Source organism: Pogoniulus pusillus, chromosome 12, assembly GCF_015220805.1.
Source record: "Pogoniulus pusillus isolate bPogPus1 chromosome 12, bPogPus1.pri, whole genome shotgun sequence".
NCBI lineage: Eukaryota > Metazoa > Chordata > Aves > Piciformes > Lybiidae > Pogoniulus > Pogoniulus pusillus.
The window spans coordinates 18,087,514-18,105,143 of record NC_087275.1 but is presented as its reverse complement, the minus strand read 5'-3'; the positions used below and the strand labels follow the sequence as shown (position 1 = coordinate 18,105,143).

General features: G+C 38.0%; 1 protein-coding gene across 1 annotated transcript in view; it reads left to right on the top strand.

The window, feature by feature from the left end:
- HLCS (holocarboxylase synthetase) overlaps positions 1–15,799 on the top strand; it is a 124,156-nt gene extending 108,357 nt beyond the window's left edge. Inside the window, exons 7-11 of the mRNA XM_064152501.1 lie at positions 1,854–1,921; positions 3,078–3,238; positions 6,348–6,462; positions 10,398–10,611; positions 11,110–15,799. Of these exons, the coding sequence (XP_064008571.1) occupies positions 1,854–1,921; positions 3,078–3,238; positions 6,348–6,462; positions 10,398–10,611; positions 11,110–11,278 (727 nt within the window). The 3' untranslated portion in view covers positions 11,279–15,799. The remainder of the gene's footprint in view (positions 1–1,853; positions 1,922–3,077; positions 3,239–6,347; positions 6,463–10,397; positions 10,612–11,109) is intronic.
- The last annotated feature ends 1,831 nt before the right edge of the window (positions 15,800–17,630 follow it).

The following is a 17,630-nucleotide window of genomic DNA, read 5'->3' as shown; positions in this document are numbered from 1 at the left end:
TTTTGGTTCATAATTAACTTTTTTTCCTTCCTCCCATCATGGCAGCACATGCCTTTTTTTTGTTTGTTTGGTTGGTTTGTTTTTGTTTTGTTGGTTTGGGTTTTTTTTTGGGGGGAGGGACTATTTAAAAGCAAATATGTGCCTGGAGAAATAACAGAAATCAGTGTATTTCAACAAAGGCTGTAATATCTTCATGCTCATACTTCCAGTTTTAAAGTAGAGTTTCATGTTGCTGAACCATGTACTTGGTGTTGTAACTCAAATCACACTGTTCCCAGAAGACAAGGCTGGAGCCCATTGAGCTATGGAGGATTTTCCCTTAGGTCTCAGCATAAGAGATGTGTTTTTCACGTTACACGTTGGTGGTAGATAGGTGAGCCTGGTCTCACATGTAGGATCCAAAGGAAAGAGCTATTGAGCTGTATTTCACGTAAACTGAAAGGGATTGGCAAAGAGATCTTCTGGCTGTTGCTCTTTGACAATCTCATTGATTTAGAAGTAATGTAGGATAACATTGTGGAGCATGTTAGAGCTTCTGTCAGTTTGAGTTTGAATATTTCTCATTAGTAAAGATATTTGTGGTCCAGCTTTTGCCTTGGGCCCTTCAGTAGCCTCACAAATTGGTCATCCTGAAAGCAAATCAGTCATCTGAAATATAATCTGAAACCTTGGGGATCCTAATTGCATTTTCATGCTGATACAGCCCCAAGGGTTACTGAATCCCTGCTTTTCAACCTGCAGAGCAGGAGGGATGGCAGTTCCTTATCTTGTTACCTACCTAAAGATGTATGTCTGTGTGGGGCAGGGAGACACTTCTGGTTGCATCTGCTCCCTGTTGTCTGTGGATGCTTGCTTGAGCACAGAACTTGAAACACCTTTCATACATACCTGAAATTCAGTGGAAATAATTTTGAATGGTACTCTGCTGATTTGGACTGCACTTATCTCCAAGACAAAATTCCTTTTATATGGCTGAACAGTGTGATTTCTGTGCTCATATTAGAAATAGGTTCATAGGCTATACATCACTTTCTGGATTTCCCTTGCTGGCAGCATCCTGAATATCTGTTTTATCTGTTAAATAACTTCCTGGACATGTGAAATGGAGTAAGATTGTAGTACAGTTTAAATCTGTTTAAAAGTGGCTTGAATGAAGTTCTCACAGTAGAGTTTTTTTCTTCTCTTTTTTAAGTCTAGCATTGACTCCATTTGGTGGTGTTAAAGTGCATTTTCTGCTTATCCCTAGAGGAAAGTTAGTATTCTTTTAAGTGAAACTATTTTAAAAGCAGAACACAAGCCTAAAATAAGCCAGTGTTCTCTAGAGTTCTCAGAAGGTGTAGATTTATTTACTGTAGTTAAATCATAATTAGTTCTCAGGGGATAGTGTATCTTTTAAACTGCTTTATTGCCACCATATTGGTTTCTAAATAATCAGAAACTGCTGCTCTTATATTCTGTAGTATGAACAAAAATTTACTTTAAGTAGAAACAAATGTCCTGAATTGCTGGTTGTCACTTACTGAAGATAGTGATATGCAAAAAAATAAGCACTCCAAGAAAACATGGAATAATAAAAAATGCATGTTATCAGAAGGCACCTTAACTCAACTATGGCTATAACTTTTTTTTGTAGTGTAATAGATATAGCAATGTTTTACATTATAATTTTGCAGTTTGGGTTTTTTTTAATAGTCTAATGCTTTTTGGCCAAGAATAAATGGTAACTGAAAATGGATAACTGGTAGTGCAATGTTAATGTAAAATATGACCTGATATTTAAGCCTAAATTTTCATGAATGTAGCTTAGTGTTCCAGCTGATAAGCATGGGGTGTTTTCTGTTCCTAATTGGCAGGTTAATGTTTGAGTTGCCTGGGGAGATGGGTTTAATAGCAATTGCTGTTCGACAAACACAAGGGAAAGGTAAGTTTCCTTCTAGCACTAATAAATATGTATTAAGCATATGAAATAGGACATTTAATGTCATCTAGCTGCCTTAAGGATACATTAGGAGTATTTTTGATGCTATAATCTATAGAATAATTGTGTCCTCTTCTCTTCCTGCTTGAACTCTGGATTCAAACTCAAAGACTAAGTTAGCAGAGACCAAAGTAAACATTTTCAGGATGTTTGGTGGCTTTTGCAGAAATGATTTAGTGGTCTTCTAGTTTCTGCCAAAACTTCTCCCTAGTCATGGAAACAGCCATCACTACATTTAGTGTAATGCAGACTTCCAAATCAGAACTCCTTTTTTATTCAACTGGAATAAGACCATGTCTTGACTTTCTCTGAGATCAGGGTTCCCTGATTCTGCAAGACCTGCCCAAACTGTCATGTGGGCTTTTGCACTCTTTTGCAATTAAATATAAGCAAGTTCTGTCTCTTTACCAGGATCCCAGCACCAATTTAAAAGCTACATTCATTTTATTAGGTAGGAGACCACAGTCCCCAGCCTAATAAGCTCTTCCAAGTACAAATTTACATTAAAGTAGTTATCTGGGTTTCAGCGCAGATCTGGCATGTATCAAGATGATTCGAAACGTGGGTGGATTTCTAGATGCACAAAGAGCATCTTCTGAAATACTTCACGAAAGCACAAGATCTAAAAAAAAATCCTAGAACCAGATAATTGCTTTGGTTGCAAGAGACCTCTAGGATCATCAAATCCAACTGTCCACGTTATACCACCATGGGTGTTCAGCCATGTCCCAGAGTGCCATGTCTACATGCTTTTTGAACACTTCCAGGGATGGTGACTCCACCACCCCCCTGGGGCAACTTGTTCCAGTGCCTATTTCAGTGTGTATCCCAGGCAAATCCTGGTAGGAAGTCGTTTAGGACACGGTGAGTAGCAGCGCACACATTTAATCAGTATGCTGTTTTTAAAAGAAAAAGCTTTACACTTTAACAGGTTTTCTTTCAAAATTAGTTTGTAAACAGCACTGCAGGACTTAGAGTTGGTTCTTGGATGTAAAGTCCTGAATCTTACTCTTTTATGGTTGCTTATGTTAACAAAGTTAGCTTTTTACAAATAGCTGTTTCTTGAGCTGAAGTTAACTTCTTTTCTCTCCCTCCTGAGGTCGTGGTGGAAACGCTTGGCTCAGTCCTGTGGGCTGTGCACTATCCACTTTACATATCACCATTCCTCTACATTCCAACCTGGGCCAGAGAATTCCTTTTATTCAGCACCTGGTGTCCTTGGCAGTGGTAGAGTCAGTTAGATCAATACCAGGATATGAGGTATGTCATTCTAATTTATCTCAAAATTCCCATTTCCATTTTCATTAAATTCAGATTCAGCTGTGTTCTTCTGGGTGTTGAATGACCAAATGCATACTGCAGTTCTTCAGCACTAATAGAGTGGTAAACTTAGCTGTTGTGCGTGCTTGATTATTTACATTTTAAGAAATGTAGTACACGTAAGATGAATACTGTCTTTTATGAGTCGATCAACTATGCTACACTCATTGCAGTCAATCTCATGAAACTTCAGACTCAGTCTTCATCAGTAAAGAAAATGTCAATTTTGTTTGTCTAACAATTGAGTTAATTTGGTTTGATTTTGAAGGAGTTGGGGGGAAGGGGAGGAGGGAAAAATGAATAAAACTGACAGATTTTTTTTCTGGGGGTGCTGTTTCAGTGGTCACTTTATCCCTTTTAAAGGATTTTTCCAACTCTTGTTTAAGGTTGAAAACTGATTTCTAAAGCAAGAATTTAGGAGTATTGCTCTCAAGAGGGAATCAAGTGTCCTGTCATCAGTATTAAAATGAAGAACCAGTCTTCTTCATCACCTCATATATCTTCTTTTTAATGTTACCATTTCCTAATATTTGCTAACTATAAAACTTCGGTATTTTACAGAAGTAGTTAACTAAAGCATATGTTTCCTATATTACTGAAAATCAATGACTTATACACATTTACACATGAACTTTATTATAGTGGCACCCAGTAGCTTTGCTGTAGTTTAGGGTCTGTCAGCCTTTCCATTAAAACCTTCTAACTTCAGTACTTCATAACTTGACTATAAAACCAAAATGCTTGAGGCTAAAATTTGCAATAGAAAATATTTGTCGAGAGTGACTAATTTAACCATTTACAATAGAAGGGTCAAGCATTAGCTTTATGAAATATGAGTCTGGCTGGGGAAGGAGTTAACTTATGAATTGAGGTGGGTTTGTTTCTGTACCTACACCTACCCTGGTGTACTCTAGCATTTTTTTATTTTATCCATTCAAGGGGAGAAATGCAATTGAAGCACTAAATGATCAAAATCTATCTATACTGCATTGAAGCACTAAATGATCAAAAACAATCTATAGTGAGTTTACTGCACACAGCACACGTACAATATATAGCTTGCTATGAGCTACTGAATCTCTTTGGTGACTGCATCTGCTCTAGACAATGGGTGAAACCTGTGTTAAGAGTATGGTCTCAAATATATTAAAGCAACAAAATTCAAAGATTGATCAGAAATTTAATGCTTAGATTTCTCTTTTAGGCTTAAGTAACAGAGTGCTTTTATGTCAGACTGCAGTAGCTGCAAATAGTGGGTTGATCTGCAGATGAGGTTTCATTTTCTCCTCAGAATCTCCATTTCTTTGTGGACTTATGTCAGAAACTTAATGATACTCTAACGCAGTTTTAATGTCATTCACTATGCCCAAATGCCCAGTCAGGATTTTCATTCAAAAATCTGAAATACTTTTGTTTCAGTTTATCAGCCAGTCATAATTTTTAGGATTGCCATGAATGCTGTCTATGCTAAACAGACACCTACCGAGGTCTTTGTTCTGGGTCCTTATGAAGAAAATCTGACTGCTCACTTGGGAGATTTATTGTCAGGTGTTAGTGCTGCAAGTGCAAATAGGCTTTGTATCAAGACAGTTTTTTGCTTTTCTGTTCTCAGAAAGCAGGCATCTCTCTCCAGTAAGTGAAGATAAGAATGTGATCTATTTATAGCACATTTTGTGATAACCACTGTTTCTTTGATAGCATGAATTAGTTGTGCAGTACCTTGTAACTAAGTTTTGTGGCAAAATCTCTGCTGCTGTACAGTTTGTCTTGAAAAGGCCCACTTGACTTAGTTGTTCTTCATGCTTGTATGCCACTTAATTGCAGAAATAGTGTCTGGTGGATGTTTTCCTTAAGTAAGAACTACTGAATAGCTCTTCAGAAGTTCTCTTAATACTGATAGTACTGTTTCACTCTGTCATACTTCACATGTCTCAGGAGTCTTCAATAAATCTTTTCCCAGTGTGAAGAGTCCAGTCTTTTCCTATAATGAATATGAATTGCTGATACTCTCTCTTAGAATGCTTTGATAGCAAAATCAGGTAGTATTTCCTGTCAGTGTATGTGTAATGGACTCCTCTCTGGCCTTTAAATCTGTCAGGAAAGTAGACGTGCACCCAGGTGCAGTTTTCACACATCCTGTAAAGGGATTTCATAATCTACAATAGGAGGGAATGTGACTCTTGTAGTCCTGGTGCAGCTCCCATAATTTGCCTCTGGGGGTACAGTCATGTGCAGTTTTTCAAACTGCAGGAAGCACATTTGCTTTCTTTTTGTGTTTAAGTAGCTGGTGCAAAGTTCAGTTCAGTTCTGTAGTTTCAACAAAAACTTCTCTATTGCACTGGAACACTGTCACACAGCACAGTTTGTGTTTCCAGCTTCATGGTGTCACTTGAGCGTAGCTGCCGAAAGCATGAATATATTTAGGACATTACTGAAGTATTGACAGTTGTGAACTGGAATTTCTCCTGTCTGCTAAATTTCCTTTCTGAAATTCAAGATGTCATTGTTGCCTTGGCTGGTTTCTGCAGGGATCCTCAAATATGGTGTTGATGTTGTTGTGGGCTTATCCTGGTTGCACATCAGCAGTGAGCCATATTGGCTGCCACAGTTTGCATCTTTCTTGGTTAGAACTTTAAAAGCTTTAGTAGGCACCTTGTGAATGAAGGATATTGTTTCTATAAAACCACAGTTTTGAGACTGAAAATCCCTAGTGTCTTTGTCCTCCTTTTGGTCACACTTTTACTATCTTCCATAATTTTTTCTTGTTTGTTTGGTGTTTTTTTTTAACCTTTTGAAATAAATAGACACATTTCTCTGACAGCTGCAAACCTCTGTAGTAAACCATGTAACCACGTTACTGTGACTCTTTTCAGTAGCACTTGTGGAACACTTTCAGAAGTTCTCATTATGACAAGCAGTTAACAGTACCACATTTGGTGTGGCACAGAGGTACCGAAAATGCTGAATTACGGATTGGTGAATGAGATGTTTTCTTACAACCAGCATCAAAGAGCAAAGTCCTTCTAAATGTATGTTCTTCTTTCTTTAGGATATTGATCTACGAGTGAAATGGCCAAATGATATTTACTATAGTGACCTTATGAAGCTTGGTGGAGTTCTGGTAAACTCTACACTCCTTGAAACAACATTTCACATACTTATTGGTAAATGTCTATTTTCAAGGTTTTCTTTATACTGTTTTTTTTTTCCCCTCAAAAAAGCTGTTGTTATTGTCTTCATGGGTTCAAATGATATGGACAAGAACAAATAGTGACAGCAGGCATAAGGAAATAAGCCATGATATTAAATCAAAAGGAAGCACAAAAAGTAAATGTTTTCATTCTTCTTAATAATTCCATATGCTTGACAAAGAAAATGTAAATGCAAGCATCTGGGCTGACGTAATGGAGTTCAAAGAAAGAGCATTACAGGAGAAAAGGAAAATGTGCCCCTTTATCTACTGCAAATATTCTGAAAACTGTATCCTTTTTTTAATTTTTCTTTACTTTTTCTCCTTTGCAGTATGACAAATGGCAAAACTAAAACCGTGTCTTTTAAACCAAGAGAAGAAGAGTTCCATACAAGTAGCGATGTTTTAATTTAGTCTTTCATCCTTTTAAAATTCATTCCTAACTTGTTTCTGCTGGTACCTTTCTGGAAAGTAGAATATTGCTAGTGAATCAGCAGTGAAGTAACGATCTGATGAATTAATCACTTTCTTTAGTTCTCAGAACACAAAATTTGTGAAGTAGTTGGGAAGGCTGGCCGACAGGGCAAAGAATGACAGTCTGTTCAATGTGAAGACAAAAAAATCCTGGATTCACAGAACACCAGGTTGGAGAGGATCTCAAAGACCATCTAGTCCTACCCTTCGAGGTTAAAATATCATTTAAATGAAACGTCTCAGCAGCCTATCAAGCTGGGCCTTGAAACTGTCTAATATAGGGGAATGCACCGCCTCCCCTGGGAGTTTATTCCAGTGTTTAATAGTTTGAATGTGATTTTTTTTTTCTGGCATCCATTCTACTTAGGTAGCCAATTCCAAAAAGGTAGCACAACCAATCTCAAAAAACCTGTTATGTGTATTTTCCAGGAAGTCCCAGTACTCTAACAGGGGGAGACATTTAGATGCACAAATAAGTATTGAGATGTTTTTATCATTTCAAGTCTGATAATCATTCTGCTATTTGTTAAGGAAATTTTTTTCCCTAACCAGCAGCAGCACAAATCTGTCAGACATGGCTTAGAAGCGTGACAGCAGAGCTTTAGGTTCTGATTCCAAGAATTATTCTCTCTGCTGTATCTACAAAATTAAATGAAAGTTCCTTAGCAAGTCTAAAAATTTAAAGAAGACAATGATAATATTTGGTTTATATTTGAATGTAGCATGGTAGAGAAGTGAAGTACCTTGTGCAAAGGGAGTATGGGCATGATATCATTTCTGTCCAGGTGCTGTAAATTTTAAGGCCAAAACAAGCAAGAGCTGAAGTAGTCATCACCTCCTTCTGTGAGGCATGCACAGCCATTAAATTTTCTGTTCAGTTCTGTTACCTTCATTTTGTAAATATCTGTACAGAATGAAAGCTGCACTGAGACACTTAGAAGTCTCTCTGTGCCCTGTCAAGCATTTACTGCTTCCTTACATTTTTCCAGGGCCTATTCTGGTTAACAGAAGAAAAGCAAAAATTACTCAAAAAATAGGTCACCCTATTAAAATCTCTTTGCACATCACATATTTGGGTGTGTTTCTTACCCTAAACACCAAAACATTAAAATTCAAATGGAAACTTTCTGTATGCATTCTCTCTGATGTCCCATAGGAATTGTCTCAGTGATGATGAGTCTGAGGTGTGCGCTTTCTCATCAGCTTTTCTTTCATCTGGTAACTTCTGAGACTTACTTGCCATGGATTTTTCCCCATCATTTTCAGTGATGTATGCTGCTGAGAGTAGTGGCCGTGATAACTTCTAACAGTTTAGTATTAGTGCTAGCAATGAGATCAAACTTCCACAGCAGGAAAGGTAAACCATTAGATCATCATCTTTTTGCAGTCAGTTATTTTCGTGGCACTCATAAATAGTATCCCACATATGAGAGTGATGATCAAAATCAAAGATCACCTACATAGCCTCAGTACTCTGAGAAGTACCTCACAAGAATAAGACAAAGGACAAATCTGCCTTTTAACCTGTGCCATGTGCTCAAGGCCTCACAGATGACACAGTTCATGTTCATACTTTCAAATATGGGTTTAACATGTTCATGTTCATACTTTTAAACATGGGTTTAAACATTTTTTTTTTTTTTTTTAAATTTTAAGAACTTAATTGTTGCAGGACTTTTGGAAGAAGAGTTCTGCAGACAAATATACTTCATTAATGTAAAGGCCAGACTCAGAGCAGACGTAGGTAGCCAAACATGAGTGGAATGTGCAGGACAGCCAACATGCTGGACCTGCAAAAGCTCTGTCTGCCTCTGTGTGCAGCTAAGGCATGTCCAAACGGTGCAGAGATGCTGAAGGCAGGGCTAGCTCTACAACTGGAAGATGTATCAGCCACATCAGCATGCTGCAGGATCAGCCCTCAATGTTTATTTTACCCTGGTCTCACAGAGTCAACGCAGAGATGCCCTGGGAGTGCTGAACACCTAACCATTTTCAAATTGTTGCTTGGCTTGGACTGGGTGATAGGTTAGACTGTGCGATCTTGGAGGTCTCTTCCAACCTATGATTAACTGGCTACATTTTTGCCACCGTATTTGTCCCCAGAGGCTTCTGTCTCAACTGATCTCACCATCTCAGTTTATCTGGTAACTGTTTCAATTTTTGTTTGCCAGGTAGTCTCCCTGCATGCAACCCTGAGTGGTCTGAGCCTGTAGATGCACTCCAAGGCCCAATTGTGCACCCTGACACTACCAATCACAGCTTCATAACCATGGTCACTCTTCGCTTGTATTCGAGTGTAGACAGATGAGTTGGCGTTTGCTGGCATGACGCTTTCTATTTGCCAGGGCATTTGCCTACATCTCCTCTCAATAATACATTTCACCTCATTTCCATAGGATCAATGTATGGGGATCACTATTACCATGGCTTTGTCTGCACACATTCCCTGCCTAGTTAAGACTTGAAATCTCCTCTTTGCTGAAGAGATCCTTTTCCCCTTTGTTAATAAGAATTGCTTCATTATATGAATAGTCTCATTAATAGCAAGTTTCTAAAACAGTGCATCTGGACCTTCTTGCAGATGAAGGTTTGTTGTGTCTAAACCTGATTGACAGGCAGAGATTTTGTCCCAAATGTCTGAGGAAAGAAAAAAATTATTAGGAGAAAAAAATAAGCAAGTAATAGAATATATTTCTTTACATCCCTCGCAGCCTGTTTCAGCAGGCTGCCAAAGAGGCCCCAGGAGCCATATTTAAATTTTAAAAAGTGGTCTGCCAGTGCTATTCTACTTGGGAAAATCTCAGCAAGAGATTTGAGGCTTCTAAAGGATATACTGTGGTAAGATAGACTAAGCAAACTGGAGTCTTGCATGGCAGAGTTAAATCTGCTGGGCTTTTGAGGGCAAGCCAAAGAAGGCTTATCAACAGAGTAAAAAAACTCCATTTTCAGAATCATAGAATCAAGAAAAAGCAGTCAGCTAACTGTAGTAAACAGAAGGGTCTCTGAATCAAATTTTAGAGTGAAAGATAAGTCTTAGAGTATGATCAGTGATTGACTGTCAAGTAGCTAATGACTAGTCAGCTTCCAGGGAGTGAAAGAATTTCTCACTTTTATGCTACTGTAACCAATGTGCAAGTTACCATTTACCACCTTCCCTAAACACCATTGACAGGAAGGAGTGCGTTGAATGACTGCATTGAATTTGCTTCTGTACTTCTGAGGGGGCATTTTAAGGGGAAGGAACAAGTGAAATCTGGACTTAAGTTTGTAAGTGCACAAGTAGAAAAATGTGAATATGCAAGAAAAACAGTTACTGGAAGCAAACATCTTTAAAGATAATCTTATGAGGCAGTTGAATAAAGTACTGTCTTTCTGGTGGCAACAAAATGTTGTATTTACAGATCATGTCCCCTTCCTTTGGTTTATTTTCTTCAGGCTTTGGATTTAATGTGAATAACAGCAATCCTACCATATGCATCAATGATCTCATCACTAAATTTAATAAGGAAGAGGGGACAAAGCTGAAGCCTTTAACTGCTGACTGTCTTATTGCAAGAACTGTAACTCTGCTAGAGAGGTTTATAGATATTTTTCAGGAGAAAGGGCCCAATGGAGTTCTTCCCCGTTACTACAAGTACTGGGTACATAGGTAAGTTTAATATTCTTCTTGAACTTTCTTCTTAGGAAGTTGAAAAGAACTCATGGATGTTTTGTTGTTTTTTTTTCTGCTAGATCTCATTGCCTTTAATACTATCCACTGAAGTAAAAGATACTTCCAAGTAGGATGTAATTTTTTAAGGGAGAATAAAAGTAGCACGTAAAAAATCAGTGGACTAACATGAGATAAAGAGTGTTTCCAGGTATCATCTCAAAACAAGGGGAATTGAGAATGATTTGTTTGGTGATGAAGCTGCTCTACTCATGCCTTTCATAATGTACAGACTGTTTGGAATAACTCCAGCTCTGTTAATACCATGGAAAGAAATTAAAGCAGGTAGAAAATGCTGCTGGGCATTATTCTCTGTAAAGAAGCAGTGGAATGGGAAATAAAAATACTCAGCTAGACATTTGTCTTCTAAGCTGTATATAATTGTTTGTGCAGTGTCCACCGCTGAATTCCTAACCGTCTGGCTCTCTTTGTTCGCAGTGGTAAGCAAGTCCGTCTCCACAGTGAGGAGGGCCCAATTGCATGGATAGTTGGAATAGATGACTATGGCTTCCTTCAAGTTCACGAAGAAGGCAAGGGTGTGGAGTCCGTGCACCCAGATGGCAACTCTTTTGACATGCTGAGAAACCTCATAGTCCCAAAGCATTGACAGTCCTCAGAGCTCACAATGCAAAAGGAGGCTCTTTAGTATTGGCAGTAAGCAGATAAACTTGCTTGAAGGTGGGAAGGGCAGCTTTATTACTTTTATTATTGTTATTTTTAATGTTTTTTACATTCTGATTTTCTGGCATCTTTGCTCTCTGACACAGATAACTGTGATAGTTAAGAGGTGATTATCTCACTGCTGAAGGCCTTTATTCTTTTAGTAACTTTAAAACACATCTATATTGCTGTTCTTTTTAAGAACAGCAAAATCCTCTAAGAGAAGCCTGAATGCAAAGGAATATTTTGCAATGAACAGAACTTTCTTTTTGCTTGTGCACTGTATTTGATAAACTGAAGCGAGTAAATATTTCCTTTTAGTGTCTCTGTGTTTTTACTTTAGCACAATGCAGTCAAATACTGACAGTTTTACTGTGTTTTTTTAAATTAACTTCTGGTTGTTGTGTTGCCTGCAGTGGAAACAACCAGAAGAGCTCATTTTATATTTCTTTACTGGGATTACCATCATGTTACAATTCAGGCTTAGGCATAGAGCCTTGCTGATTTGGTTCTTTTCTGTGACAGCCTTTACAGGAGTTTACTGTCCTGCACTATGGTATCCATTCTATAACTTTTCCATGTCTGTCTGAACTTTCTGAAGAGTTTTTTGCCAACGTATAAGAACTATGTTTGGTTATCCAAATTATTTGTACTCTGCTCTTCTTAGTTGGATCTGAGTAAACCATCTTGTATATCCTTGGAATCATAGCTTCAGCCCCTTTAAACATGGTCCATTGGAGTAGTGTGTCACCTCATTGCAATCTTCTCATCTGAGTTATTGTAGAATCCCATTTCAGGAGAGGGAAGTCCTAATTGGTTTAGAATTTAATAGTAATTCTTCTGTAATAGCAATGAAGGTTAAGTGAGTAAATAAGAGAAAGTGTTCAGGTCAGATCTTAAAATCCCTGCTGTGAACAACTACAGCAAAAAGGAGAAAACATGCAGTTAACCTGTGTCTTAATTCTTTTCCATTGTTGTTGTCTTCATCTTCTTTCCCAAAGCAGGGCGTCTGGTTCTGGTGCTAAGCATAAAAAGCAAGAAGTTTAACACCTGCTGATCTTGCTTTGGGGGCTGACGTCAGAGTTCAAGGTTAGGTGTAACGACTTGGCTATAATTGGAAAGCATGGTGAAGCAAGCATGTGGGAGCTTCCATGCAGTGGCACCTTGTCAGGTTTTACTCCTGGGCAAGGCAAATTTGCGCCAGGAGACTTGGCCACCACAGCTCTTCAAACAGTTCTCTGCAAATGAAAAGTCTGTCATAGGTGTGATGTGGCCAGATTCATTTCCTCTAGTAGGCAGCACTTCTTATTACGTTACCTTGTCCCTACTGAAGGTGGATCAGCCAGATTGGTTTCCACAAAGGACTTCTGTCTACCGGCCAGAAATGGTGGGTTTAAGTTAAAGTTCACCTCATAAACAATCCAAGCATGCTGGTAGATTGTTTCAGTTACAAAGCCAAGAAATCTTAAAACAAGGAAACTAGTCTGTAATGGTAATTTAGAGTAATCCTCACATATTAGGGTTTAGGTGGTTTGGCAGCAAGTGCTTGAAATTAAGTTGTCCCTAATACATTTAGGATTTTATGCTCCGTATCACAGGAGATTTGTCTGTGTGCCTGGTTGTCCATACCCTGCTGTTTTGTTTTCCCCTGTGACCCCCATCATATGAGACTCCACACCAATATTTCATAGACCTGTGCAGCAGAGTGTAGACAGCTGTTAATTGGCATAGTTAAAATGATACACATGAACACCAGCTTTTGGGTTTTCCCAACAGATGGTTTTGAAAATGGCTTTGGACTGTTAATTTTTGGCAGCTGCCTTTATTTCAGAATCAAATATTGATGCATATTACAATCACATTAAACTTGTCTGAGTTAATAAAGTTTAAATAAAAAGAAGAAAATGTTCATATATATGTGTATATATATGTATATATGAAAACTGTGTATGTGTGCATGTATATGCACACAACTTCTTTAGGCATCTTCACTTTTTCTACCTTTTCCTCCAAGCAGCAACATGTGCTGCTGCATGCCAGCTTTGGACAGGGTAGCTCTGGTACTGTTTGTTCAGTCACAGAGTTTTAAAAGATTTTAGATATGTGCCTTAATCCAGTATTTGTAGCTAAAACAATGTCTCTGTTTTGGTGCTGTAGGGTGTGCCAGTGGGAAGCACATTTAATTTTGCTCGTATTCCAGATAGAGTTATGAAGACCTGGAGAGGTTTCCTTTAGTGACCCGTCATATGTCAGGTTTTGATTTGAATTACTTCTTTAAAGCTCACTCTCCCTTCACCAGGGACAAGTACTGTAGAAGAGTGACGGGTGAAGGGCAAAATCTCCCCTGAGCTACACTGCTATAGGGCCTGAGCAGCAGGCAGATGGATTTTTTAATAGTCAATTCTCCAATATTTCCCATTTTCTATTGTTCCTTTTAGATTTCTTCATGGCCTTCTTAATGAAAAGCTTGTTCTGCTCTCACTTTGAGTTGTGAGATTATCCTAAAAAGTGCTGCATTGGACAGAAACTTAGCGTTGCATTTCCTTCCTGCAAATGGGAGCTAACCAAGTGCGGGCGTGTTGGAGCTGGTGGTGCTCTGGTAATGTACCACTTTGCCTCTGCTCTTCAGTGGCCTATTCTATGTGTGTAAATCTACCAGTTGTCTCAAGGGAACAGCCTTGAGTTGGATGAAGCAATTTCTTAGAAATTTGACCTTTCCTTCAGAAGAATCAAAGAACATCACAAAGAAAATTCTCATTATGCAGACAGCAGCTGCATGAAGTCCTTCTGACTAGCAGCTATGAAGGACATGAGAGCCAAGGAACTTCCCTGGGCCACACTCACCTTAACAGAGATGAGCAGCACAGCTAGTAGGTCTTGCTCATTCTGTGCCAAACTTGGCACAGTCAGAAAACCCCAACATCTTTGTTTGGAATTCATTGTTGTTATTGTTCTTTATGTAGGACAGAGAGGTGTGGTGTAGAATGTCTCTGGACATAGGTATGGAGTGAATCAGACAACTCCAGATCCAGAAGTAATGCACTGAAGATGTTTCATTTCACTCAACCATCTAGATTAGTAAAACACCTCTTTCATTGTGAGGCTGATGTCATATCTTAAACTATTCTCTTGATGAAGTGCTTTCAGAAAACACTTATTACAGTGTCCATATTTCTGTGACTTCATTTTTCTCCTCCCAGACTCTGTTATAACATTTCTCATTACACATTGTGAAAATATTTGTAGGGATTGTTTATTGATCGGAAAACTTCTGCTGAGCAGGCTGAGTGTGTTGGCATGTGTCCGTGTTCTGAAGGAGTAAGTGGGTTGTGTCCAGTCAGCAACAATGCTGCTTCCAAAGATTTGAAAAAGTAATAAAGTACTTAACATTTAAGAGTTCAAGCAGTACGCCTCGCTTCTAGTAAAAGGTTTTATAAGACTTCTGAGCTTTTTTTTTTAGTTAAATCTAGCCAAGGAATAAATGTACTTCAAGGGCTATTACCTAGAAATGATGTTAAAGCATTTTAATTCTTTATGGTCCTGCTTCATTGTGCAACTTTTTTTTTTTCCTTTTCTTTGCTTTATACAATTCAGCTACAAGACATTGTCAGTCTAAACAATTACTCTCTGCAACTACTCTGTAACATACAGTGTGTATATATATATCTATATAAAAATTAAGTGCAGCATAATATCTGTCCTGAAAAAGATTTGTGCTGCAAAGAGCTGATTCCCAGGGGTGAGTGGTTTGATAAAACAATTTGCATGCACAAGTTACTGCAGAGAAACGCAGCGCTGATCAGACACCAAAGAAATTAAGTCTGGACTGAGGAAAGAACAGAGGTCAAAAAATGATGGTGTGTGGCAGGCTGCGGTCATGTAGCACACAACTGAGAGGAAAGAAGTGCAGGGAAGAATTGTAAAGAGCTGTCATGCTTCAGTATCTTGCATTAGTGTCTTTCATTAGTGATGCTGGGTTATTTTCGGCTCTTCAAGAGTCATGCTTTGACTAAAATACAGTGACAAAGTCCTTGTGTTTTATAGTACCTTAACTGGCAAATGTAGCACAGAATACAACTGAAATACGTTTTCAGCCGTACCACTTTCTGAAGCATTCTGTTTTGTAGTGAAAAAAAAGAACTCCTTCTTGCTTTTTCCTTTGGCTACAGGGTTTTATTAACATTTTAGCAGTTTTGTTTTACATAATAAATAAGCAAAAATGCTTTACATTTTTAGGGAATACATATATAATTCTGAGCATGAATAGGTTGGTTGTTTGGCGTGCTTTTCCATCTACAGTTGTCAAATAGCTTTTATCTGCATCATAGTAAAAAAACAAACAAACAAATAAAGCCTAATGGTCAGGGGGAAAAAAATGGAATAATAATTTCTCTGTGTTTTTTTTTGGAAGTATGAGTCAAATGTTGCCAATAAAACTTGGTGTCTTGTTTTGTGATTTTTAGGAAAATACTGGGAGTCTGGCAGATTTTCCATACGTTTGCATTTTCTCTCCCTTGAATATCTTCCAGTTTTGTACCTCTTGTCCACTCTGCTTAATTTCATTAAATTGCTTTAATGCCCTTTTTCAAATCGCAGGGTTGTTGTGACAGTGAAAGAAGTCTATTCTCTCATCACTTCGTTTACAGTGTGGTGTTCCTAGTATTAATAGGATAAAAAACTCTGAGACTTCAATACAGGATTAACATTTCCAACTTTACACTTTGGTAAAATGCTCCTTCCCCCCTCTCTCTCTCATTCTCCATGCCATTTATTTGCTGGGTCTGAACTCCCCTAAGATAAAAAAGATTCATATCTAGTCACACGGTAAAGATATCTCTGGTGGCTCAAATGACTACAGTAGAGAGAAATGAGGTTATTTTTCATAATATATTCCAGTTCACACTCCACTTCTGTGACATAATTTTTTCCAATTATTAATCGCCTTGCCACTGTCTGTGGCTCAGCTGCATTCTGCAGCCTGAGCGCGTTATGAACATCTGTAGTTTCACTGACTAAAAGTGGTATTTTTCTCTCGATATAATTTGCTTGCCTTCCAGATGTGAACATGCAATTGCTGTTTCTATTTTGGAGTGGCAGGAGAAATGTTTCACACATTTGCTTTTTTAATCACAGGTCTTTTCTAAACTGACCCTTTATTATCATATGTGAATGCATAATTGATTCATTATTGCTTAACAGGGAAAGTTCATGTACCTGAGTGTTGCATACTGTGAAACGTCTGGGGGAGAATGATGGAACACCTCCTCTGCTCTTGCTCACTGAATAATGCCTGTAAGTGTGAATAACAAAGTAGATGCTGGAAAAGTATTTGGTGGTGTTAAAAATACCAGGAGCATTTTTTTTAACCAAAGCATTATTTGTACTTCCTGAAAACATCTAATTACAGTGAGAAGTACTTACAAGAACAGAAAAATAACACCAGATTGACTTTGCATACAGCAAACGTCACTGATGAAGATTAAAGTGCAGTATGAAAGCTGTGCATCAGGTTTCCTTTTAGTGATGCAAACAACATCAGTGACTCCTTTATGGGCCACAGTTTTAGTTTAACTGAACTAGCATACAAGTTTTAACATAATTCTGTCTTTATAAGGGGTTGGGCCTTTAACACTGGCTGGGAAGGCTGATAACCAAAGCCACTGTAAAAAAAACTTGTGTCTCATCACTTCAGTTTATAAAGTCAAAATGACAGCAATATTCACACTTAACATTTCTGTGCACTTGCCAATTTCTCTGACATTAGACCAACCAAGGAGCGCAGTTACTCTGCTGAGTGAATATGTTGGTTTGGTTCTGCTCTTTTCTGTTTTAGGTCAGTGTTCTGGTAATGCTAAGTTTTTTTTCTTCATCACAAGAAATAAGTTTCATTCTTTTTTTTAGCAAATTAAGAGGACAGACAACTGTGAGTTTCCAAGTGAGCATGAGTGTAACTTCATAATAGCGCCTTCTATGTTAACTTTTTAATAGAAAGCAATAAAAGTACTGAAAATTGTTTTCAAACATGTTTTTAAAGTATTTTTCTGAGCTCAATAAATATACATATGAGGAGCTGACTGAATATTATTGCTGCATATAAATGATGGACAACATGTCATTTTAGAAGTGTATGTTTTCATGTTATTATCTGACAAGGTGCAATCCATAAGCAAGTGCTTTTCCCTATTGCACAAGCCAGGTAAGCGTTTTCTTCACTGAAAGTCTCTTTAGAGACAGTCTGATAAGAGAGAGGAAGTGTTTTAAAGTGTAAATTAGCTTCAAATTGGGCTGGAAAATGCAGC